The sequence below is a fragment of the Oncorhynchus gorbuscha genome, linkage group LG14 (genome assembly GCF_021184085.1).
Source record: "Oncorhynchus gorbuscha isolate QuinsamMale2020 ecotype Even-year linkage group LG14, OgorEven_v1.0, whole genome shotgun sequence".
In the NCBI taxonomy this organism is placed as follows: domain Eukaryota; kingdom Metazoa; phylum Chordata; class Actinopteri; order Salmoniformes; family Salmonidae; genus Oncorhynchus; species Oncorhynchus gorbuscha.
Window position 1 is genome coordinate 65,940,098 of NC_060186.1, and position 26,369 is coordinate 65,966,466.

General features: G+C 43.1%; 1 protein-coding gene across 2 annotated transcripts in view; it reads right to left on the bottom strand.

The window, feature by feature from the left end:
* LOC123995702 (MAM domain-containing glycosylphosphatidylinositol anchor protein 2-like) overlaps positions 1-26,369 on the bottom strand; it is a 423,303-nt gene that overhangs the window by 281,407 nt on the left and 115,527 nt on the right. For both annotated transcript variants that reach the window (XM_046299372.1, XM_046299371.1), the window contains exon 2: positions 4,473-4,612. In XM_046299372.1, the coding sequence (XP_046155328.1) occupies positions 4,473-4,612 (140 nt within the window). The remainder of the gene's footprint in view (positions 1-4,472; positions 4,613-26,369) is intronic.

The following is a 26,369-nucleotide window of genomic DNA, read 5'->3' on the forward strand; positions in this document are numbered from 1 at the left end:
ACATGATTTGGAAAGGCACATACCTGTCTATACAGTGCCTTGCAAAAGTATTCACCCCCCTTGGCGTTTTTACTATTTTGTTGCATTACAACACCAGGAAGACCACTGAGCTCTCCAAACAGCTCAGGGACAAAGGTGTGGAGAAGTACTGATCAGGGTTGGGTTGTAAAAAATATCTGAACCTTTGAACATCCCACGGAGCACAATTAAATACATTATTAAAAATTGGAAAGAATATGGCACCACAATTAATCAGAAACGCAAAAACAGACTAAAGATAACCCTAAATGAGCTGCAAAGCTCCAAGGCGGGGATTGGAATATCTGTCCATAGGACCACTTTAAGCCATACACTCCACAGAGTTGGGTACTTATTTTTTATTTTTTTATTTTACCTTTCTTTAACAAGGCAAGCCAGAAAATAACACATTCTTATTTTCAATGATGACCTAGGAACAGCTGTCTTGTTCAGGGGCAGAAAGACAGATTTTGACCTTGTCATCTGAGGTGATTCAAACTTGCAACCTTTCGGTTACTAGTCCAACACTCTAACCACTAGGCCACCTGCCGCCCCTGCCGGGTTTACGGAAGAGTGGCGGAAAAAAAAGCCATTGCTTAAAGATAAAAATAAGCAAACACATTTTGGTGTTTGCCAAAAGGCACGTGGAAGACTCCCCAAACATATGGAAGAAGGTACTCTGGTCAGAGGAGACTAAAATTGAGCTTTTTGCCATCAAGGAAAACACTATGTCTGGCGCAAATCCAACACCTCTCATCACCCCGAGAACACCATCCCCAAGCATGGTAGTGGCAGCATCATGCTGTGGGGATGTTTTTCATCAGCAGGGACTGGGAAACTGGTCAGAATTTAAGGAATGATGGATGGCACAAAAAAAGAGGGCAATTCTTGAGGGAAACCTGTTTCAGTCTTCCAGAGATTTGAGACATGGACAGAGGTTCAACCTTCCAGCAGAACAATGACCCTAAGCATACTGCTAAACAACAACAAGCAACAACAAGTGGTTTAAAGGGAAATACTTAAATGTCTTGGAATGGCCTAGTCAAAGCCCAGACCTCAATCCAATTGAGAATCTGTGGTATGACTTAAAGATTGCTGTACACCAGGGGAACCCATCCAACTTGAAGGAGCTGGAAGAGTTGTGCCTTGAAGAATGGGCAAGAATCCCAATATTTAGATGTACCAAGCTTATAGAGACATACCCCAAGAGATTTGCAGCTGCAATTGCTGCAAAAGGTAGCTCTACAAAGTATTAACTTTGGGGGGATGAATAGTTATGGGCGCTCAAGTTCTCTTTGTATGTCTTATTCTTGTTTGTTTCACAATAAAAATATTTTGCATCTTCAAAGTGGTAGGCATGTGCAAATCAAATGATACAAACCCCCAAAAATCTATTTTAATTCCAGGCTGTAAGGCAACAAAATAGGAAAAATGCCAAGGTGGGTGAATACTTTCGCAAGCAACTGTATTAAGGTCCCACAATTGACAGTGCATGTCAGAGCAAAATCCAAGCCATGAGGTTGAAGGAATTGTCCGTAGAGCTCCGAGACAGGATTGTGCCGAGGCACAGATCTGGGGAAGGGTACCAAAATATTTCTGCAGCGTTGAAAGTCCAAGAAGACAGTCGGCTCCATCATTCTTAATTGGAAAAAGTTTGGCACCACCAAGACTCTTCCTAGAGCTGGCCAACTGGTCAAACATAGCAATCAGTGGAGAATGGCCTTGGTTAGGGAGGTGACCAAGAACCCGATGGTCACTCTGACATCGCTCCAGAGTTCTTCTGTGGAGATGGGAGAACTTTCCAGAAGGATAGCCATCACTGCAGCACTCCACCAATCAGGCTTTTATGGTAGAGAGGCCAGGCGGAAGTCACTCCTCAGTAAAAGGCACGTCAGCCCACTTGGAGTTTTCCAAAAGGCACCTAAAGGACTCTCAGTCCGTGAGAAACAAGATTCTCTGGTCTGATGAAGCCAACATTGAACTCTTTGGCCTGAATGCCAAGCGTCACATCTGGAGGAAACCTGACACAATCCCTACAGTGAAGCATGGTTGTGGCAGCATCATGCTGTGGGGATGTTTTTCAGCAGCAGGGACTGGGAGACCAGTCAGGACCAAAGGAAAGATGAACGGAGCAAAGTACAGAGAGATCATTGATGAAAACCTGCTCCAAAGCGCTCAGGACCTCATACAGGGGCGATGGTTCACCTTCTAACAGGACAATGACCCTAATCCCACAGCCAAGACAACGCAGGAGAGGCTTCTAGAACAAGTCTCTGAATGTCATTGAGTTCCCCAGGCAGAGCCCAGAGCTGAACCCGATCGAACATCTCTGGAGAAACCTGAAAATTGCTGTGCAGTGACACTCCCCATCCAACCTGACAGAGTTTCAGAGGATCTGCATAGAAGAATAGGACAATCCCCCCAAATACAGGTGTGCAAAGCTTGTAGATTCATACCCAAGAAGACTCGAGGCTGTAATTGCTGCCAAAGGTGCTTCAAAAAAGTACTGAGTGAAGGGGCTGAATACTTATGTAAATATAATATTTATTTATTTATACATTTGCACAAATTGCACTTTTTTAAAACTGTGTTTGTTATTATGGGGTATTGTGTGTAGAATAATGAGAAGAAAAAAACTAATTCATCCATTTTAGAATGAGGCTGATAACTAGGGATGCATGGTATATCAGTAAGCATATCGTAATCGGACAATATTAGCAAAAATTGCCAACATCAACCTGATGTCTAGTTTAACACCAATGTGCAAAACCGATGTCAAAGCTTACGTGCATACCGATATAGGTTAGATAGATGACATAATGATGCCACGAAAAATATAGCGCTACATGTGCAACACAGTATTCCTAACCTAGCCCACAATGTCTGCTGTGTGGAACGAGCAGTCAACAAGTCGAGCTGTCATTTGAAAGTGTAATTAATAATGGATTTCATGCCCTTGACAATCAACCGTTCTCTGTGGTGGATTATGTTGGCTTTCGCCAACTGGTAGAGCACCGGTACACTCTACCAAGTAGGCACTATTTTTCAGATGTTGCCCTACCGGAGTTACACAGTATTGAAACTCACATTCATGAGCTACTTGCTATGGGCGTCACTGCTATTAGCTTCACGACGGACATTTGGCACAGCGATGTCAGCCCCATGAGCATTGTGAGTCGACGAGGATTTCACAGTGTGTCGACGAGAATTTCGTACTGAGGAAAGCCGTATTGCATCCTCAAGAATGTGCTCGTTCTCATACCGTTGCTGCCATTTCAATGGCATTTGAGAACATGTTTGAAACTTGGAAACATGAACACCCCTGGCTCCATTCAAACAACTGACTGGAGAAATAAGCTCAACTGTGTCTGCAGCAGAAGTGATACCCTGTCATGTTATTGAAACGCCTGATCAACAAAAATGCCAACACAGACCGTCGGGTTAACTTGGAGAAGTACTTTACTAGAGGCTGTGAACAAGCAATTCGGTGGCATTCTCCCTGAGCCAATACTGTGTCGCCACCATGGTCGATGCTAGGTACAAGGACCGCTACTTCGATGCAGACAAGAAACAGGGTTTACGTGAAATGTTACAAGATGGAAACGGACACAGTGACAGTGCGCTCCGAGGAAGAGAGGCCACGGACAGACAGAGCTGAAACTTCACTGCTTGTCATGTATGATGAAATCCTGGTTGAGAATGAACAAATGAGCAACGAATCAGCACAGCAAATAAGTGAAATAAATAGGTTTTGATTATGTTTTACTGGTAATGGGGACATAAGTAAATGCCAACAAAATTACTTTTTGGTCAGTGTGTGTGTGTGTGTGTGTGTGTGTGTGTGTGTGTGTGTGTGTGTGTGTGTGTGTGTGTGTGTGTGTGTGTGTGTGTGTGTGTGTGTGTGTGTGTGTGTGTGTGTGTGTGTGTGTGTGTGTGTGTGTGTGTGTGTGTGTGTGTGTATTTCAACTATATAACTGTACTAGCATGCTTAAAAGGCCCCTAAAATTAAAAAGAATGGGTATCGGTATCAGTATAATTTTTTGGGGCAAGGAAAATATTGGATATAAGTATCAGCCAAAAATGTTTAAAAAATGTCCCTAGCTGTAACGTAACAAAATGTGGAAAAAGTTAAGAGGTCTGAATACTTTCCAAATGCACTGTACAGTATATCAAACCATTTAGAAAATGTTATCTTGATTTCACAAGTTTGCCCCTTTATTTATAGAAAGACCCATTGATGCCTCTACTAATGATCGTACTATTGTGCTCAAAACATGCAATTGTAAAGTCTAAGAGGACTGGATATCTTCTGACCTGGGTATCAAAGTGTTCAGAAAGAGAGTAATTGGTGAGTACAGTAAGAGTTCTGATTGGCTCAACAGAATGATTGGTGGGTGAAGTAAAACGTCAGCATCCTGATTTGACTAAACTGGGTGATTGGCAGGTTGACTGACCTGTGGCCGTGGGTGTCCTGTGACAAGACAGGTGAGTTCAAGGGTCTCTCCCTCCCGGATTGTGTACACCCTCTCCGCGTGGCGCTCCTCCTCAACGTTACAGGCGTGGCCCGAGTGGACGATGCGGACTGTAGGGGGCGCTGTAGAGGACAAACAGAACAGTTAGTACATCTCAATCATTACAAGAAGAAAGTCAAAGCTGCAACGTCCAAATTAATTCACACAATTCACATCGGAAATCCTATAACGTATAACTGGGGAATGAACATTTTGTGAATATTTTGAGTAAAAAAACTGAGTGAAGAATTGAGAGAAGGGATATTTTATTTATTTCTATGTACTTCTTAGCTTTTTGGATAACATTGTACTGTGTATCTGTATCCCTTCTCTCTCTTTAATTTGACAAACCTAAAAATAAAATAAGAATCGATCCAGACGCGATCTGCATGAGCTCACAGAGACAGGGTATCAGTTTTAACAGAGTCAGGAGAGTAGTGCTGAGACACACACACACACACACTAGAGTTGTGCAACTGACTAGGTATCCCCTTTTCCTAACACACACACACACACACACACACACACACACACACACACACACACACACACACACACACACACACACACACACACACACACACACACACACACACACACACACACACACACACACACACACACACACACACACACACACACACACACACACACACACACACACACACACACACACACACTTCCCCCATTGATTTCTGCCCGTTTAATGCAATAATCAACCCAATTGTCCCTCTTATCATACATACAATGTAATATCTGTGAGGTCTTTGGCCTGATTTTCACAGTTATGGGTTCTGCTTTGTTTTGAGGATGATGGTTCAAATGAACAGCATCTGCAGGTATCATGCCTATTACTGTAACCTATATTTGATAGCATTGCAGGTAGTCTGTCCTCATTAAACATCAAAACAACTAAAACAAATGTCTAAATCCAACAACCCAGGAGCACGCAGAATCGCTTTTAGTGGAAACAGTCTGGAAACACGGGAGTTTCTATATGACAAATTGAGGTATGTTTATGCCCGTTTCGTTTCGTTTGCTTCCATTTAAGATGGGTTTTTCAACAGAATCGGCACAATGAATACACCCCTGATCACCCGCAAACACAGTTCACTTTCATAGCAGCCACATACAAACAGCTTGCTGTATATGTAATTCCTTGTCGCGCCTATGTATGCGCTCTCCTCCTCCTTTCCCCTTCACTTGTGGACTTCAGTGCACAACACATCAGATGTCTGTTACCAGACAACAAAAACTTTCCCAAGCCAGACCTTCATATCATGACTGCTAACCGCTACACACAGTCTACATTGTTTTCATGTCATAGTCAACACATCTACTAGAACTAACACTTTAGTAAACTCGCTACAATACTACAGTACAGTGTATAGTCAGCAGCAAGTAGTTAAGCAGTTACACTTGTGGGCCCCGGTAGCAATAAATTAATAAAACCAAAACCTTACCTTGATTTGGAAGAGCTCCAGTGTTGGATAGCCATAGCCAGCTAGCTAACATAGCATCCCTCTCTGTTTGAGCAGGGTGTTTTGAGTAGGCTAAATGAACTAGCTACATTCCATGCTCGCTAAGTAATACTGTATCTAGTATCTATTTCTGTCTCTCTCTCCTTAATTTTGGAAGAAATTAATTTGTTCAAAACTGTTAAATTGTCTTTCTCTCTTTTTGAGTCAACTACTCACCACAGTTTATGCACTGCAGTGCTAGCTAGCTGGACGTTATGATTTCAGAACTAGACTCATTCTCTGATACTTTGATTGGGTGGACAACATGTCAGTTCATGCTGTCATAATTAAATCAAATCAAATTGTATTTGTCACATGTGCCGAATACAACTGGTGTAGACCTTACAGTGAAATGCTTACTAAAGAGCCCCTAACCAACAGTGCAGTTTAAAAAAATACAGATATGAATAAGAGATAAAAGTAACAAGTAATTAACCTCTTGGTCCTACCTGGCACGCAGGCGTCCCATCTAGAGCTCTGGAAATGCAAATGCGCTATGCTAAATGCTAATAGTATTAGTTAAAACTCAAACGTTCATTAAAATACACATGCAGGGTATTGATTTAAAGCTACACTCGTTGTGAATCCAGGCAACAAGTCAGGTTTTTAAAATGCTTTTCGGCGAAAGCATGAGAAGCTATTATCTGATAGCATGTAACACCCCAAAAGACCCGCAGGGGACGTAAACAAAATAATTAGCATAGTCGTCGCTACACAAACCGCACAAATAAAATATAAAACATTCATTACCTTTGACCATCTTCTTTGTTGGCACTCCTAGATGTCCCATAATCATTATTGGGTCTTTTTTAGATTAAATCGGTCCATATACAGCCTAGATATCGATCTATGAAGACTGTGTGATAAACGGAAGAAAATAGCGTTTCATAACGTAATGTCATTTTTTTAAATTCAAAAATTCGACGATAAACTTTCACAAAACACTTCGAAATACTTTTGTAATGCAACTTTAGATATTAGTACACGTTAATAAGCGATAAAATTCATCAGGAGGCGATGTGAATTCTATAGGTGTCTGTTTCGAAAACATTTCTTGGAGAGAACTCGACCAAAACATCCGGTCAGAGACCGGAAGGAATCGATTCCCTTGATTCGGTTAGACCAAGAATCAATTGCGAATCAAATGACAAGACTCTAGACAAACGTGTGGAAGCTGTAGGCACTGAAACCTCGGTCTCATGTAATTCGATTCACTTTGAACATTCCTTGAAGTCGCGCATGGATATTTATTTCCATTTTCAGTGATCAGATATTCCTGCACTTTTCGATGAAACGCACGTTCTGTTATAGTCACAGCCGTGATTTAACCAGTTTGATAAACGTCTGGGTGTTTTCTATCCACACATACTAGTCATATGCATATACTATATTCCTGGCCTGAGTAGCAGGGCGCTGAAATGTTGCGCGATTTTTAACAGAATGTTCGAAAAAGTAGAGGGTCGACTTAACAGGTTAAAGAGCAGCAGTAAAAAATAACAATATATACAGGGCGGTGCCGGTACAGAGTCAATGTGAGGTGGCACCGGTTAGTTGAGGTAGTATTTCATGTAGGTAGAGTTAATTAAAAGTGACTATGCATAGATGACAACAGAGAGTGGCAGTGGTGTGGGATGCAAATAGCCATTTGACTAGATGTTCAGGAGTCTTATGGCTTGGGAGTAGAAGCTGTTGAGAAGCCTCTTGGATCTAGACTTTGCGCTCCCGGTACTGCTTGCCGTGCAGTAGCAGAGAGAACATTCTATGATTAGGGTGATCCTTCCTCTCACACGGCCTGGTATAGAGGTTGGCCCCAGTTATGTACTGGGCCGTTCGCACTACCCTCTCTAGTGCCTTGCGGTCAGAGGCTAAGCAGTTGCCATACCAGGGTTAGAGTCCCGCTCCTTGAAAGTGTCAGCTCTAGCCTTTAGCTCAGTGCAGATGCTGCCTGTAATCCATGGCTTCTGGTTGGGGTATGTACATACGGTCAGATGTGCTGTACTCCTCAATGCCATTGGAGGAATCCCAGAACATATTCCAGTCTGTGCTAGCAAAACAGTCCTGTAGCTTAGCATTTGCTTCATCTGACCACTTTTTTATTGATCTAGTCACGGGTACTTCCTGCTTTCATTTTTGCTTGTAATCAGGAATCAGGAGGATGGAATTATGGTCAGATTTGCCAAATTACTGTATAAGTCTATGGAAGGGGGTGAGAACCATGAGCCCTCCTTGGTTTTCTATTGAAGTCAATGTACCCAGAGGAGGACAGAAGCTAGCTGTTCTCCGGCTACACCATGGTGCTACCCAACAGAGTGCTACTGGGCTGTGGCAGATCTTCATTGCACAACGGTGTGTTGATGACGTTATCATATCTAGTATAGTTTCATCTAAAAAATATAACATTTTTTGTTTCACTATTTTTTCTTTTTCTGAAATTCACTGAGTAGGATAGTCCTCCCCTCCTCATCTGAGGAGCCTCCACTGCTTTACAGCTAATTGTCCCTCTCTGCAGTAGATCTAACTCATCCAGTTGTAACTCTACTACTCTACAGAGCTTGCTCGTAGCTGTCCATCCTCATGTGATTACAGCACAGGTGTGTGTTGTTTTTCTCTCTCTTCCTTACGCTCAGCCGGGCATGTTGATGGTGATGAAGAATGATGCTGCCCATGGTTCACCCCCGTGTAGAGAAAAATATACACACACACACACAGAAATATATATATATATATATATATATATATATATATATATATATATATATATATATATATATATATATATGAGAGAGAACAAAGCAGGGTGGAGGAAGGGCTTTAGTATGGGAGCCTGAGGATGCACGCTTGGCCCACTGGGCCGTGAAGGATGGGGTCGGATGAATTTGACCGCTAGAGGCTGATCATAGGTCAGTATGTGTTTCTCCCTCGAATGGTTAAGTTTAGGATGTGGAAGGTTAGCTGGGCCCAGATCTGGGTAAAAGAAGCTTCAGTGCCAGGCCATGAGTAGTGAACAACACTAGGGTAAAACCTCAAATTGGTTATAATCAGACAGGAAAATACAGTTCCTTTTACTGCATCAGTGTGGTTTCCTGCTCTAGAATACTCAGTAGACTCAGACAACCTAAAGCAGAGATTCACATTGGACCCTAGATCGCTTCGGTCTCACAACACACTAATGAGACTAAGCGAGTCTGCTAAACGCTAATCCGCTAGACGCTAGCCTGCTAGACGTTAACCACACACCCTCCTCTTACTGTACTACTGTGACTGTTCCGTCACTGTCTTCTTCTACTCAGCTAGTTAGCGTAATGCCCTTAAACAGAATTTAGCTCACTAACTGCTACATAGATTTATTAAATAACACTGAGATTGATGCTAACAGGAAATGCTAACAAGTCATCCACATGGACAGAGCCTGCAGTGGGTCTCTCCATTAGGAGATGAATCTGCCAGCAGTGTATTCCAGAGGATTTAAAGCCCTGGCTGAGTAGCGAAACGCTTCACACATGGCTGCCACTTAAAACAAAAGGCTTAGGAGAAGACCCTGGGGCGCCAGGCAACATGGTGCTAATGCAATTTACTCCAATAAGCCAGTTATTCTACAACATGCTATCAGTCCTGAGATGAGTATAGAGTTGGGAGAGGAAAACTGGAAAAACACACGTAATGATTTATCCTCACAGGTAGAATAACTAGATACAGTATGTAAGTAGACTAACTAGATAGTCTACCCACATACTGTATCTATCTAGTTAGTCTACCCACATACTGTATCTCGTTAGTCTACTCACATACTGTATCTATTTAGTCTACTCACATACTGTATCTAGTTAACTAGATACAGTATGTGGGTAGACTAACTAGATATATACAGTATGTAGATAGTCTACCAACATACTGTATCTAGTTATTATATCTACATACGGCATATATCTAGTTAGTCTACAAACATACTGTATCTAGTTATTCTAACTAGATATATGCAGTATGTAGTTAGAATAACTAGATACAGTATGTGAGTAGACTAACTAGATACAGTATGTGGGTAGACTAACTAGATACAGTATGTGAGTAGACTAACTAGATACACTATGTGGGTAGACCAACTAACTAGATACAGGATGTGAGTAGACTAACTAGATACAGTATGTGGGTAGACCAACTAACTAGATACAGTATGTGGGTAGACTAACTAGATACAGTATGTAGGTGGACTAACTAGATACAATATGTGGGTAGAATAACTAGATAGATACAGTATGTAGGAAGCATAACTAGATACAGTATGTGGGTAAACTAACTAGATACAGTATGTGGGTAGACTAACTAGATACAGTATGTGGGTGGTCTAACTAGATACAGTATGTGGGTAGACTAACTAGATACAGTATGTGAGTAGACTAACTAGATACAGTATGTGGGTAGACTAACTAAATAGATACAGTATGTAGGAAGCATAACTAGATACAGTATGTGGGTAGACTAACTATACACAGTATGTGTTTAGAATAATTAACTATTTACAGTATGTGGGTAGACTAACTAGATACAGTATGTGGGTAGACTAAAGTAATGGGTAGACTGAAGTAATAGCACAGAAGGAGATGGCAGCCTTTTTAAGTTCCAGTAACCAATTGTTCTATTGTGTATGTTTTTTGTTGTTGTTATTTGTAACTTATTTTGTGCGTAATGTTTCGGCCACAGTGTCTTATGACCGAAAAGAGCTTCTTAATTTCAGGACAGCGATTACTCACTGGAGGAATTCTTCTTCTTCAACGACTCGGACGGGAAGGATTTACTCCAGACACCCTACAAGGCTCTCATTCCCATCGTTCGCAGGAGGAAAAGACGGAGATATCATGGATGACGATCCGGGTGCCTTGTAAGTATCTGTCACCGAGTGGGTAATCTACCTTTACCATGGGTCTTATTAGCCAACGTACAATCAATCAATAATAAAATAGACGAACTACAAGCACGTATATCCAACCAACGGGATATTAAAAACTGTAATATCTTATGTTTCACTGAGTCGTGGCTGAACGACGACATGATTAACATACAGCTGGCGGGTTTTAAGCTTTTTCGACAGTATAGAACAGCTGCCTCTGGTAAGACAAAGGGAGGCGGCCTATTTATATGTGTAAACAGGAAAATAGGAAAATAACCTCACACTCAACGTCAACAAAACTAAGGAGATGATTGTGGACTTCAGGAAACAGCAGAGGGAACACCCCCCTATCCACATCGATGGAACAGTAGTGGAGAGGGTAGCTAGTTTTAAGTTCCTCGGCATACACATCACAGACAAACTGAATTGGTCCACTCACACTGACAGCGTCGTGAAGAAGGTGCAGCAGCGCCTATTCAACCTCAGGAGGCTGAAGAAATTCGGCTTGTCACCAAAAGCACTCACAAACTTCTACAGATGCACAATCGAGAGCATCCTGGCGGGCTGTATCACCGCCTGGTACGGCAACTGCTCCGCCCTCAACCGTAAGGCTCTCCAGAGGGTAGTGAGGACTGCACAACGCATCACCGGGGGCAAACTACCTGCCCTCCAGGACACCTACACCACCCGTTGTTACAGGAAGGCCATAAAGATCATCAAGGACATCAACCACCCGAACCACTGCCTGTTCACCCCGCTATCATCCAGAAGGCGAGGTCAGTACAGGTGCATCAAAGCTGGGACCGAGAGACTGAAAAACAGCTTCTATCTCAAGGCCATCAGACTGTTAAATAGCCACCACTAACATTGAGTGGCTGCTGCCAACACACTGTCATTGACACTGACCCAACTCCAGCCATTTTAATAATGGGAATTGATGGGAAATGATGTAAATATATCACTAGCCACTTTAAACAATGCTACCTTATATAATGTTACTTACCCTACATTATTCATCTCATATGCATATGTATATACTGTACTCTACAACATCGACTGCATCCTTATGTAACACATGTATCACTAGCCACTTTAACTATGCCACTTTGTTTACTTTGTCTACACACTCATCTCATATGTATATACTGTACTCGATACCATCTACTGTATGCTGCTCTGTACCATCACTCATTCATATATCCTTATGTACATGTTCCTTATCCCCTTACACTGTGTATAAGACAGTAGTTTTGGAATTGTTAGTTAGATTACTTGTTGGTTATCACTGCATTGTCGGAACTAGAAGCACAAGCATTTCGCTACACTCGCATTAACATCTGCTAACCATGTGTATGTGACAAATAAAATTTGATTTGATTTGATTTTGATTTGATTTGAACAACAGCTGGAGCCCGAAATCTAAGGAAGTCTTGAGGTTTTGCGCACCTGTAGTAGAGTATCTCATGACAAGCTGTAGACCACACTATCTACCAAGAGAGTTTATATCGATATTTTTAGTAGCTGTCTATATACCACCACAGACTGAAGCTGGCACTAAGACTGCACTCAATGAGCTGTATACGGCCATAAGAAAACAAGAAAACGCTCATCCAGAGGCGCCGCTCCTAGTGGCCGGGGACTATAATGCAGGAAAAATCAAATCAGTTTTACCTAATTTCTATCAGCACGTTAAATGTGCAACCAAAGGAGAAAAAACTCTAGACCACCTTTACTCAACACACAGAGACATGTACAAACAGGACTGTTTTGCTAGCACAGAATGGAATATGTTCGGGGATTCTTCCAATGGCATTGAGGAGTACACTGTCAATAGCTTCCTCAATAAGTGCATCGATGACATCGTCCCACAGTGACAGTACGTACATACCCCAACTAGAAGTCAGGGATTACAGGCAAGATCTTCACTGAGCTAAAGGGTAGAGCTGCCGCTTTCAAGGAGCGGGACTCAAATCCGGAAGCAAGAAATCCTGCTATGCCCTACGACGAACCATAAAACAGGCAAAGCATCAATACAGGGCTAAGACTGAATTGTACTACACCGGCGCCGACGATCGCCGGATGTGGCAGGGCTTGCAAACTATTACAGACTACAAAGGGAAGCACAGCCACGAGCTGCCCAGTGACACGAGCCTACCAGACAAGTTAAATTACTTCTACACTCGCTTCGAGGCAAGTAACACTGAAACATGCATGAGAGCACCAGCTGTTCCGGAAGACTGTGTGATCACACTCTCTGTAGCTGATGTGAGTAAGACCTTTAAACAAGTCAAAATGCACAAGGCCGCAGAGGCAGAGGGATTACCAGGATGTGTACGCCGAGCTTCCACTGACCAACCGGCAAGTGTCTTCACTGACATTTTCAACCTGTCCCTGATTGAGTCTGTAATACCAACATGTTTGAAGCAGACCACAATAATCCCTGTGCCCAAGAACACTAATGTAACCTGCCTAAATGACTACCGACCCGTAGCACTCACGTCTATAGCCATGAAGTGCTTTGAAAGGGTGGTCATGGCTCACATCGACACCATTATCCCAGAAACCCTAAACCCACTCCAATTTGCATACCGCCCCAACAGATCCACATATGATGCAATCTTTATTGCACTCAACACTGCCCTTTCCCACCTAGACAAAACAAACACTATTTTGGTATTCATTGACTACAGCTCAGCGTTCAAGACCAAAGTGCCCACAAAGCTCATCACTAAGCTAAGCTCCCTGGGGCTAAACACCTCCCTCTGCAACTGGATCCTGGACTTACTGATGGGCAGTCCCCAGGTGGTAAGGGTGTGGTAGTGATGGCTGTATAACCGTCTGATGGCCTTGAGATAGAAGCTGTTTTTCAGTCTCTCGGTCCCGGCCTTGATGCACCTGTACTGACCTTGCCTTCTGGATGGTAGCAGGGTGAACAGGCAGTGGCTCAGGTGGTTGTTGTCCTTGATGATCTTTTGGCCTTCCTGAGACATTGGGTGCTGTAGCTGTCCTGGAGGGCAGGTATTTTGCTCCCGGTGATGCATTGTGCAGACCACACCACCCTCTGGAGAGCCCTTTACAATTGGCACTATGCATTGGGGCAGGTAGCTTTCTCCTGGCATCTGCCAAACCCAGACACGTCCGTCGGACTGCCAGATGGTGAAGCGTGATTCATCACTCCAGAGAACGCCTTTTCAATGCTCCAGAGTCCAATGGTGGAGAGCATTACACCACTCCAGCCGACGCTTGGCATTGCACATGATCTAGAGCTTGTGTGCGGCTGCTCGGCGATGGAAACCATATTTCACGAAGCTCGCGACAACCAGTTATTGTGCTGATGTTGCTCACAGAGGAAGTTTGGAACTTGGTAGTGAGTGTTGCAACCGAGGACAGACAATTTTTACCCGCTACGCCAGGCCTGGGCAATTCCAGTCCTCGGGGGCCTGATTATTGTCACACTTTTCCCCCATCCTTAGCAAACTGATGTAAACTAATTGCATTTTTAACTGAAGATCATGATTAGTTGATTATTGGAGTCAGGTGTGTTAGCTGGGGTTGGGGCAAAAGTGTGACACCAATCAGGCCCCCGAGGACTGGAGTTGCCCAGGCCTGCGCTGCACGCTTCAGCACTCTGCGGTTCCGTTCTGTGAGCTTGTGTGGCCTACCACTTCATGGCTGAGCCGTTGTTGCGCCTAGATGTTTCCACTTCTCAATAACAACCCTTACAGTTGACCGGGGCAGCTTTGCTCAGAAATTTGACAAACTGACTTGTTGGAAAGGTGTCATCCTATGACGGTGCCACGCTGAAAGTCACTGAGTTCTTCAGTAAGGCCATTCTAATGCCTATGTATGTTTATGGAGGTTGCATGGATGTGTACTTGATTTTATACACCTGTCAGCAAGGGGTGTGGCTGAAATAGCCGAATCTACTAGTTTGGGGGTGTTTTGTAAATATAATACAAACTAACTATGTACAGTAACCTCTGTAGGGTAGACTAACTATCTACAGTAATCTACGTATTGTAGACTAACTTTGTACAGTAACCTATTTACTGTAGGGTATATGGAGTAGCAGTCACAATGAGGCTATTGTGCTCTAGTATTTAGGGTAAGCTGTGTTTCTCTCAGGATGTTGTATCAGAATTCCCTCACATGCACACACACACACACACACACACACACACACACACACACACACACACACACACACACACACACACACACACACACACACACACACACACACACACACACACACACACACACACACACACACACACACACACACACACACACACACACTCTCTCCCCTGTGGTGTGGTGCTATAAATGGAAGAGGGCTGGGAGCAGGGGGAACAGAAGGAGTAGCAGTAACAGGGGGAACAGAAGAAGTAGGAGGGACAGGAGGAGTAGGAGCAGGAGGGACGGGTGGAGTAGGAGGAACAGGAGGAGCAGGAGTAGGAGGAAAAGGGGGAAATTATGAGCAGGAGGAGTAGGAGGATCAGGAGGAACAGGAGCAACAGGAGGAGCAGGAGTAGAAGGAGGAACGGAAGGAAAAGGAGGAAAATTATGAGTAGGAGGAACAGGAGGAGCAGGAGTAGGAGGAACAGAAGGAGCAAGAGTAGTAGGAACAGGTAGAGCAAGTGTAATAGGAACAGGAGGAGCAGGACTATTAGGGGGAACAGCAGGTAAAGGAGGAAAAGGATGAGCAGAAGGAACAGGAGGAGTAGGAGCAGGAGGGACAGGTGGAGAAGGAGGAGTAGGGGTAGGAGGAACAAGAGGAGTAGGAGGGACAGGTGGAGTAGGAATAGAAGGAGGAACAGGAGGAGCAAGAGTAGTAGGAACTAGGAACAGGTGGAGCGAGAGTAGTAGGAGGGACAGAAGGAAAATTAGGATAAGGATGAGCAGGATGAGTAGGAGCAACAGGAGGATTCGAGGAACAGGATGAGCAGGAGGAACAGGAGGAGCAGGGGGAGCAGGGGTCCCATCGGACAGATAGCCTGGCCCTCCCTGTACCTATCCCACTGAGGGGAGACAGAGACAGCTTTATCCATACACAATGGAATGATTAAATGAGATTTAGCTAAAGTAGGCCTGTCACCATGGCCCTGGCCTAGCAGAGACAGAGAGGCACAGAGAGAGACAGAGGGGGTTCTTGGCAGGGACAAAGACTTTACATTTGACAAACCAATGAATGTGAAAAAAGTCCAAACAGCTGGGGCTTGTTGATGCTGAGCTTAGTGTCTTCAGACCAGCTCCTCAAGGCTATTAACCATGTTGTGCTAGCTTCCTGGCCCTGCTGGGCTTCTTATCGTGTGTGTGTCTCAGAGCAAGAGAGCGATCCTGCACACAGGAACAATATCAGTATACAATGCCTAGTTTCTCTTTGTATCTGTTATCCCACCCAGAGCCATTGTCAGGAGGCATCCAGGGGTAAGAACCAGGACCACCTCTGTGGAAGCAGCCAGGCCCAGGAAACAGGACCACCACTGTGGAAGCAGCCAGGCCCAGGACACAGGACCACTGTGGAAGCAGCCAGGCCCAGGAAACAGGACCACCACTGTGGAAGCAACCAGGCCCAGGAAACAGGACCACCACTGTGGAAGCAGCCAGGCCCAGGAAACAGGACCACCACTGTGGAAGCAGCCAGGCCCAGGACACATGACCACTGTGGAAGCAGCCAGGCCCAGGAAACAGGACCACCACTGTGGAAGCAACCAGGCCCAGGAAACAGGACCACCACTGTGGAAGCAGCCAGGCCCAGGAAACAGGACCACCACTGTGGAAGCAGCCAGGCCCAGGATACATGACCACTGTGGAAGCAGCCAGGCCCAGGAAACAGGACCACCACTGTGGAAGCAGCCAGGCCCAGGACACAGGACCACTGTGGAAGCAGCCAGGCCCAGGAAACAGGACCACCACTGTGGAAGCAACCAGGCCCAGGAAACAGGACCACCACTGTGTAAGCAGCCAGGTCCAGGAAACAGTGCCACCACTGTGGAAGCAGCCAGGCCCAGGAAACAGGACCACCACTGTGGAAGCAGCCAGGCCCAGGACACATGACCACTGTGGAAGCAGCCAGGCCCAGGAAACAGGACCACCACTGTGGAAGCAGCCAGGCCCAGGACACAGGACCACTGTGGAAGCAGCCAGGCCCAGGAAACAGGACCACCACTGTGGAAGCAACCAGGCCCAGGAAACAGGACCACCACTGTGTAAGCAGCCAGGTCCAGGAAACAGTGCCACCACTGTGGAAGCAGCCAGGCCCAGGACACATGACCACTGTGGAAGCAGCCAGGCCCAGCAAACAGGACCACCACTGTGGAAGCAGCCAGACCCAGGAAACAGAACCACCACTGTGGAAGCTGCCAGACCCAGGAAACAGGACCACCACTGTGGAAGCTGCCAGGCCCAGGAAACAGGACCACCACTATGGAAGTTATCTGCTGATGTCACAACTAGAGATTGTTTTTTCGGGGGAAAGATGATAACAGTGTTCAGTGACATCATAGAAGAGCACAGCAATAACAGCCTTATGATTCAGTTGTCAAGGTTGCAAGCTTGTATGTATTCTAAAACAACACCTGAGGTAGTCTTATTACAGATGAACAACATAAATAAACAATAAGGGGAAAAACACATTTGATCCACTGTTTGAATGAAACACTCTTACATTAAAAGTCTGGGAGCGTCTAACAGTGCAAGGGTAATCTCTTTTGTATTTGCTATTTTGTACACCTTGCATTATTGGAATTTGCTTGCGTGTGTGCATACACGGTAACAGCAGAAATAGACTGACTCATGTGAATGACACAGCACTGGGTTAGCTGTTCAGCACATTCATACACTACTACATCACTGTCATCAAGTAAACCTGGCCTGACCAGATCACCGTGCATCAGCAGAAGTCACCAGCAGGCATCTTCCACACCTGTTAATGTGCTCAAAAGCACTCCTGTTATTGTAAATAACCTGTCTGTACGGACTGCATCCTTACATCAGTATTGATTTATCTATGTACTCTATCTACAGATGTAGGATCTTAATTTGCAAACTTGTAGTATATTCAATGTTTAAAAAGGCTTCTAAAATGTCCACGGCTTCAGATTTGTCTGAAGCACTTAAATGTAAATGCTTTATTCAATGTCATCTGACATGAGAACGGTAACCGTTATCCATGAATACAGGGTGTCTCCTGAATGCTGTGGCGTTTGGCTTTCCAGCCGTACCATACATTCCTTGGTGCGACTTAGTAACATATATGGGCATACGGACATAAATGGGCAGGTAACACCCACAAGCCTATTTCAAGAGATGTTAGTGTGGAGAAGCTAAAATGATATACATCTTGAACAACTTGATATGTGGTGAAAGTGAAGACTCTACAGATGATACTGACATGTTATTTGTTGGTCTGTGACCTACCATTATTAATTCACAGCCCAGAAAACGTTGTTATCATCAAAAATAAAAAATAAAGGTTAGCTTCAATTTGGTCTGTGTTTGAGATAGAGCTACATGGGGTGTCAAATGAATCATTAGGTTCATATGAACCATATGAAAAGCAGCCTATTGTCAATGGTCTCTGATAATGTATGGCTGAATTAGGACATCAAATTCCCACCCATTGACTATAGCTTTGCGCACAAAAAGTGTGGTGTTTTTATCTTTCGACCTGTGGTACAGTATAGCGTTACATTGGGGAGTGGGTAAAATGAAAGATGGACAGTCATGTAGCCAATAAGATAAGCTTTACAGTCATATCAGATGACCTTGGTGGGACTTGTAGGACTTAAGTAGCTCTTTTTGGTTATGCTACCGACATTGTGAAAGGATGCACTCAAAACACACAGAGCATAGTATTTTGAATGGATTCTTTCATTGCTTTGACATAAAAAAGGCTTATCAAGAATGTAAAAAGAAAGTGAAAAACTACCCAATAGGGGGTAACAAATGACAAAAGCCAGGAATCACAACAAAGTCTTATTGAGTCAGACACAGATGCTGGAAGCGACCTGGACCAAGATGACTCGTGCAGAAAATAATTTCAGTTTTATTATTTTGTATAGCTTTCTATAGTTCACTATATGTACTTAGTATTTTTTTATAAAGTTGTGGTCTACTTCTTTTTGTTTAGTATTTACAGTGTAGTGTGGTCCTGTCCTGTGTATCCTATATCCTGTATTTCATTCCAAAGTGGTTACATATTGTACCTACAGTGACTTCGGAAAGTATTCAGGTCCCTTGACTTTTTCCACATTTTTCTGTTATAGCCTTGTTATTAAATGGATCAATGTACAAAAAATCCTCAGCAATCTACACACAATATCCCATAATGACAAAGTGAAACATTTCTTAAAATAAAATAAAAAATGCAAATAAAAAGTTTCCAGACATTTTGCTATGAGACTCGAAATTTAACTCAGGTTGATCATGTTTCCATTGATCATCCTTGATATGTTTCTAAAACTTGATTGGAGTCCACCTGTGATAAATTCAATTGATTGGACATCATTTGGAAAGGCACACACCTGTCTATATAAGGTCCCACAGTTGACACAGCATGTCAAAGCAAAAACCAAGCCATGAGATCGAATGAATTGTCCATAGACCTCCGAGACAGGATTGTGTCGAGGCTCAGATCTGGGGAAGGGTACCCAAATATTTCAGCATCATTTAAGGTCCCCAAGAGCACAGTGACCTCCATAATTCTTCAATGGATGAAGAGTGGAACCACCAAGACTCTTCCAAGAGCTGGCCACCCGGCCAACTGAGCAACGGGAGAGAAGGGTCTTGGTCAGGGAGGTGACCAAGAACACGATGGTCACTCTGACAGAGCTCTAGAGTTTCTCTGTGGAGATGAGACAAAACCTTCCAGAAGAACAACCATCTCTGCAGCACTCCACCAATCAGTCCTTTACGGTAGAGTGGCCAAACGGAAGCCGCTTCTCAATAAAAGGCACATGACAGCCCGCTTGGAGTGTACCAAAAGGCACCTAAAGACTCTCAGACCATGAGAAACCATATTCCCGATTGATGAAACCAAGATTGAACTCCTTGGCCTGAATGAAAAGTGTCTGGAGGAAACCTGGCATCATCCTTACGGTGAAGCGTGGTGGCAGCATCATGCTTTGTTTTTGTTTTTTTCAGCAGCGGGGACTGGGAGACAAGTCAGGATCAAGGCAAAGATTAACGGAGCAAAGTACAGAGAGATCCTCGATGAAAACCTGCTCCAAAGTGCTCAGGACCTCAAATTGGGGTGAACTTTCATCTTCCAACAGGACAACGAACCAAGACAATGCACGAGTGATTTCGGGACAAGTCTCTGAATGTCCTTGAGTGGCCCAGCAAGAGCCCGGACTTGATAAAACATCTCTGGAGAGACCTGAAAATAGTTGTGGAGCAAAGCTTCCCATCCAACCTGACAGAGCTTGAGAGGATCTGAAGAGAAGAATGGGATAATCTCTCCAAATACAGGTGTTCCAGGCTGGTAGCATCATACCCAAGAAGACTCAAGGCTGTAATTGCTGCCAAAGATGCTTCAACAAATGGCTGAGTAAAGGGTATAAATACTTATGTAAATGTGATATTTGCTAAAACTTCTACAAACCACTTTTTGCTTTGCCATTATGGGGTATTGTGTCACAAGAAAAAAACAATTAAATCAATTATAGGATAAGAATAATATGTCTTAATACTTTCGGAAGACTGTATTTCACATTAGTTTGCTGATAAAAGTTGGATATAGTCTGTGTAACTTTGGAGAGGCCACTAAATTATCACGGCCATTGTTACTTTGTCTCTAAAGGTAGGCTACCTGTGTCCCACTGTCTACATTGTATAGGCTAGTATATTGGTTTTTACATTGCAGCAATTTGGCCCATCCACATTTCTGCAGGCCAACCCACCAAAAGATTTCTGCCTACAACCTGACTGGGAGGCCATCAAACTCTTGTGGCCATTGCTCCTATGTCTCTTATGTGTCTGTCCCACTGTTTACATTTTGGGTGTGTTTCACACCTCTATGTGAGGCACACTCCAGACAGTGCACAAATAAACTTATTAATTATAATGACCTCACCTCTCTCACCTGGCCAGTTGTGAAGGGCCAGGTTACAATCCACCCGGCTTGCTATGAAGGAGTCCTACATTAACGTAGTTTGTCTCTTAGAGAGTGCTGTGAGATGGTGTGCTAATAGTCACAAGCAGGGAATTAGTAACAACGTTTAGGCTGAGTGTTATCTTTTAGTATGTGCATGTTGCCGGAAGCTAGGTGTATGTCGCATGTCACTACTTCACTTGAACTTATTTTTTTAATTATCAAAATGCATTTTTTGGCATTTTGGGAAGTTTCATGAATGAACTACAAACGAACTACAAAAATTTTGCTAATTTTCTCAACAACATTAATGCCCTGAATTTAGCAGACGCTATTGAAAGATCAGTTGGAAAAAGTTGTGATGGGCTACTTTCTGCACACGCCACGGTCAGTATGAACTGGAGAGACTTGACAAAACGCTGACCAAACAAAATGTAGGTACAAACAAAACGGAGTTAAATGGTTCCAGTCTACTGTGAAAGTTCATCCATGTATATGAATTTTCAGATATGATAAGTTTCAAATTTTGTTAGAGAATAGTTTTCATTGCAAGTTACTGCGTATTGTTAGCTATACTACACCTATGAAAATCCATTTGTGTTGGTATCAATATGAGTTTGGACTATGCCTGTTCATTGTTTAGCTAGCTAGCTTCATGTCTAAACAAAAGACTCCACAGATTCAAGTTAGCTAGGTGTGTCTGTGGATAATTATGGCTGTGAATTGTATTTCATGAACATGTGTACATGTCTAGACAATAGTGACTCATCCACTTAGCTAGATGTGGCTGGGGGGGTGGTTATAGCATTTATTTCACATGACCCATCAATTTAGACAACTGTGTCTGGCTAAGCATCATCTAATAATTATACAATATTTTTATCTGGACACTTTCTGTTTTTGATATTGCCACTGCAAATTTGCAAGTAATCATTTCACAGTACCATTTATACCTTCTGTATCCTGTGCATGTGACAAATACACTTAGATTGTATTTGATATAGTGTTTGTTTACCAGAGATGGTAATGTTAAGAACAACATGACTTGCACCAAAGTCAGATTAGTCCATCGGCCAAGGACTAGATAAAGTGTATTTTTAACTGGACTTTTTCCTTATTGTAGGTTACTAATTTTACCATCTTTAGTCTTGAAATCTTTGGTTGTTTACTATGCTACTCACTCCGTTTAGCACATGGCCTCACATGTGAATCATTTAACCTCTTGAAGCTCGGGGGCACTATTTTTATGCTTGGAAAAATAACGTTCCCAACGTAAACTGCCTATTTCTCAGGACTATATGCTATAATATGCATATAATTGACAGATTAGGATAGAAAACACTATAAAGTTTCCAAAACTGTCAAAATATTGTCTGTGAGTATAACAGAACTGATATTGCAGGTGAAAACCTGAGGAACATTTAAAGGGATATCCTTCCATTTAAAGGGATATCAACCAGATTCCTTTTTCTATGGTTTCCTTAAGGTGTCATCAGTCTTTAGACATAGTTTCAGGCTTTTATTTTGAAAAACGAGCGAGAAAGATCACATTGCGTAAGTGGATATGTTGGGGCTCTCGGAGTAAAGCGGCCATTGTTTCTCCCTGTCCTATTGAAAAACCGACACTCCCGGTTGATATATTATCAAATATATATTTTAAAAACAACCTGAGGATTGATTATAAAAAACATTTGGCATGTTTCTGTGGACATTATGGATATTATTTGGAATTTTCGTCTGCGTTGTCGTGACCGCTCTTTCCATAAAATAATCTTTATGGAACAAAAGGAACATTTGGTGTGTAACTGGGAGTCTTGTGAGTGAAAACATCCGAAGATCATCAAAGGTAAACTTTGATTGCTTTTCTGATTTTCATGACCAAGCTACCTGATGCTAAGTGTACTTAATGTTCTGTCATGCGATCGATAAACTTACACAAACGATTGGATTGCTTTCGCTGTAAAGCATCATTTCAAAATCTGAGACGACAGGTGGATTAACAAAAGGCTAAACTGTGTTTTGCAATATTGCACTTGTGATTTCATGAATATTAATATTTTTTTGTAATATTATTTGACTGTGGCGCTATGCTATTCAGCGGTTGCTGATGACAATTATCCCGCTTAACCTCTTGGTGTTAGGGGGCGCTATGTTAATTTTTGGATGAAAAATGTTCCCGTTTTAAACAAGATATTTTGTCACGAAAAGATGCTCGACTATGCATATAATTGACAGCTTTGGATAGAAACCACTCTGACGTTTCCAAAACTGCAAAGATATTGTCTGTGAGTGCAACAGAACTGATGTTACAGGCGAAACACAGATAAAAATCCAACCAGGAAGTGCCGCATTTTTTGAAACCACCTCATGCCAATGACTCCTTATATGGCTGTGAATGAGCTACGAATGAGCTTACGTTTTCTACGTATTCCCCAAGGTGTCTATGTCTTTTGCGCATTTTTGTTGAAGAATTGCCGTAAGGGACCATATTTAGCAAGTGGTCACATGGTGTCTCCCACATGGTGTCTCCCAAATCTTGCGTAAAATACTGAGGTAGCCATTTTTCCAATCGCTTCTTATGAGAAAACAATTGCCTCGACGGATATATTATCAAATTTATATGTTAAAAAACATTGAGGATTGATCCTAAACAATGTTTGCCGTGTTTCTGTCGATATTATGGACCTAATTTGGAAAAACTTTTGGCGTTGTAGTGGTAGCATTTTCCGGTCGATTTCCCAGCCAAGCATGATGAACAAACGGGAGCTATTTCGCCTACAAAAATAATATTTTTGGAAAAAAGGAACATTTGCTATCTAACTGGGAGTCTCCTGAGTGAAAACATCCGAAGTTCTTCAAAGGCAAATTATTGAATTTGGTTGTTTTTCTTATTTTCGTGAAAATGTTGCCTGCTTCCAGCAGAGCCTAGCATAGCATTATGCCATGATAAACTTACACAAATGCTTGTCTAGCGTTGGCTGTAACGCATATTTTGAAAATCTGAGATGACAGTGTGATTAACAAAAGGCTAAGCTGGTGTTTAAATATATTTCATTTGCAATTTTCATGAATAGGAAAAGTTTCTAGGGCTATTTATGTCCGCTGCGTTATGCTAATTCATTTGAGGCTATGATTACGCTCCCGGATCCGGGATTGCTAGTCGCAAGAATTAAGGGATGGGTAGTGTCAAGAAGTTAAGAGCTGGGTGGGGCTAAAGTTTAAGAGGGTATGAACGATGCTGAATGGGTGTAGACAAAGAAGTGCTCTCCAGTAGGTGCACCAAATATTCAAGGGACATTTACTCAAAAGTGGGGCTACAAGTTTATCAATGTTCAAAGTAGAATTACTTTCCCGTTGTTTCTCACCTGCAATGTATGATATACCAGTTTTTAGCTCTGAGTCTCTACTTTTATCCAATGTAAAAAAAACACGATTTCCAAATTTGCTACATAGGACCGAATACAGGTGGTGGGTCACATATTGCACAGTACATTACAGCTATGTAGTTTTGTAAAATGAGTCAACTTTAATGATGTGTATCTCGCAAAAATATTGGTCCCTTTCTATACCTTTATTGCATTGCCCACAGAGAAGAGGATAATGTTTGGGAGCAAACCATCCCCCAGTAAGCGCCCCCTCCGGTCAAGATCTTCACCCTCCCCGGCCAGATCCACAACCCACACTGCTGTCTCTAATGCTGTCTCTACTGATGGTTCAAGCTCTATCCCTCCACAAAGGCCTCACTCCTCTTCCACTACCCCCACTGCAGGCCCTGGCTCCACTCCCCTCAAAGCCAGTTCATCTAGAGTTGCGAGGGCAGGGGGGACAACTAGGCCTCAACAGAGAAGAGAGAGAAACAGAGGTAGGGGCACTGGAAATAGTCTGCATCCAGCAGAGAGGAGACTTGTTTGATCACGATGCCACAGACATGCGTGCACACACAGACACACAAATGCCCACGCGTATTGCAATCTTTCAAGCATGAATACACACTTCAGAAATGTTCAATTTCTGTTTGCACTGAGCGAATGTCACTATTACAGCTGGCTTATTGTGCAGAACTAAAATGCAACATTTCAACACCATGACCACAGTCAAGAGCACCAAACAATGGTTTCCTTTCTGGTCATAACAAATTGACATTTTCAGAGACAATCAACCTTTCTCCTTGAAGGTTTTTCTTTGTTCCTTTATGACACTTTAGTTCTTTATTTGATTCATTATGTGATAAATGGGTGCTCAGTCAATCTGTTTCACATGAATATTCACATAACAAAGATCTAGGTTATCTGTTATGGTGCCATTAAAACGGTACTATAGAGGTGTTGTTAACATTGTATACTGCATCGGTGCCACATTGGACTACACTATTCCTTAGATCGATACAAGTCCCCATTATGAGAGGAATAAAAGTGTAGATCTTTACGAGTCCAGGGTGGTAAGTATATATTGCTGTTAAGGCTAGGCCATTTGATTTAACAGTGCCTACAATCTCAGGGTAGTGATTATTAGGAATGCTTGTTTTACTGGGCTACTATATATGGCTGTTCAGAGCCTGCTGACACATCTATAAACTAGACATCACACACATATAAAGACACACACACACACACACACACACACACACACACACACACACACACACACACACACACACACACACACACACACACACACACACACACACACACACACACACACACACACACACACACACACACACACACACACACACACACACACACACCTCTTTCGCCATCAGGCTTGGATCCTTAGTCGACACGGCGCCCCGCCGCACCACCACGTCCGGTCTGCCGACGAATACTCCATTCACTGTGCCTTCAACCGGCCTCCGTCGGGCGTCGGAGCAGACGCTTCTACTAGCCCCGGGCTACTAACTTTAAACGCTGCGTCACCCGCATGATAGCGTCGTAGCGACTACTCCGCGGCTTCCCTGTTCCATATATTGCTGTCCCCTGGACCCTATGATAACTTGGCTGCACAGCTGATGCCCGCTGGACTGTCCATTAATCACGGTACTCGATTCTATTTTAGTTTTGTTTATTTATTTATTTCGTTTATCTTTCGGCCCCAGCAGCAAAATCAGGCTCTGTGTGTAGTTAACCGACCCTCTCTGCCCAGTCATCGCCATTTTACCTGTTGCTGTTTCAGCTGATTAGCTGTTGTTGTCTTAGTTAGCTTTCCAAATCAGCACCTGTGATTACTTTATGCCTCGCTGTATGTCTCTATCATATGTCAATATGCCTTGTATACTGTTGTTTAGGTTAGTTATCATTGTTTTAGTTTACTGAGGAGCCCCTAGTTCCACTCATTATACA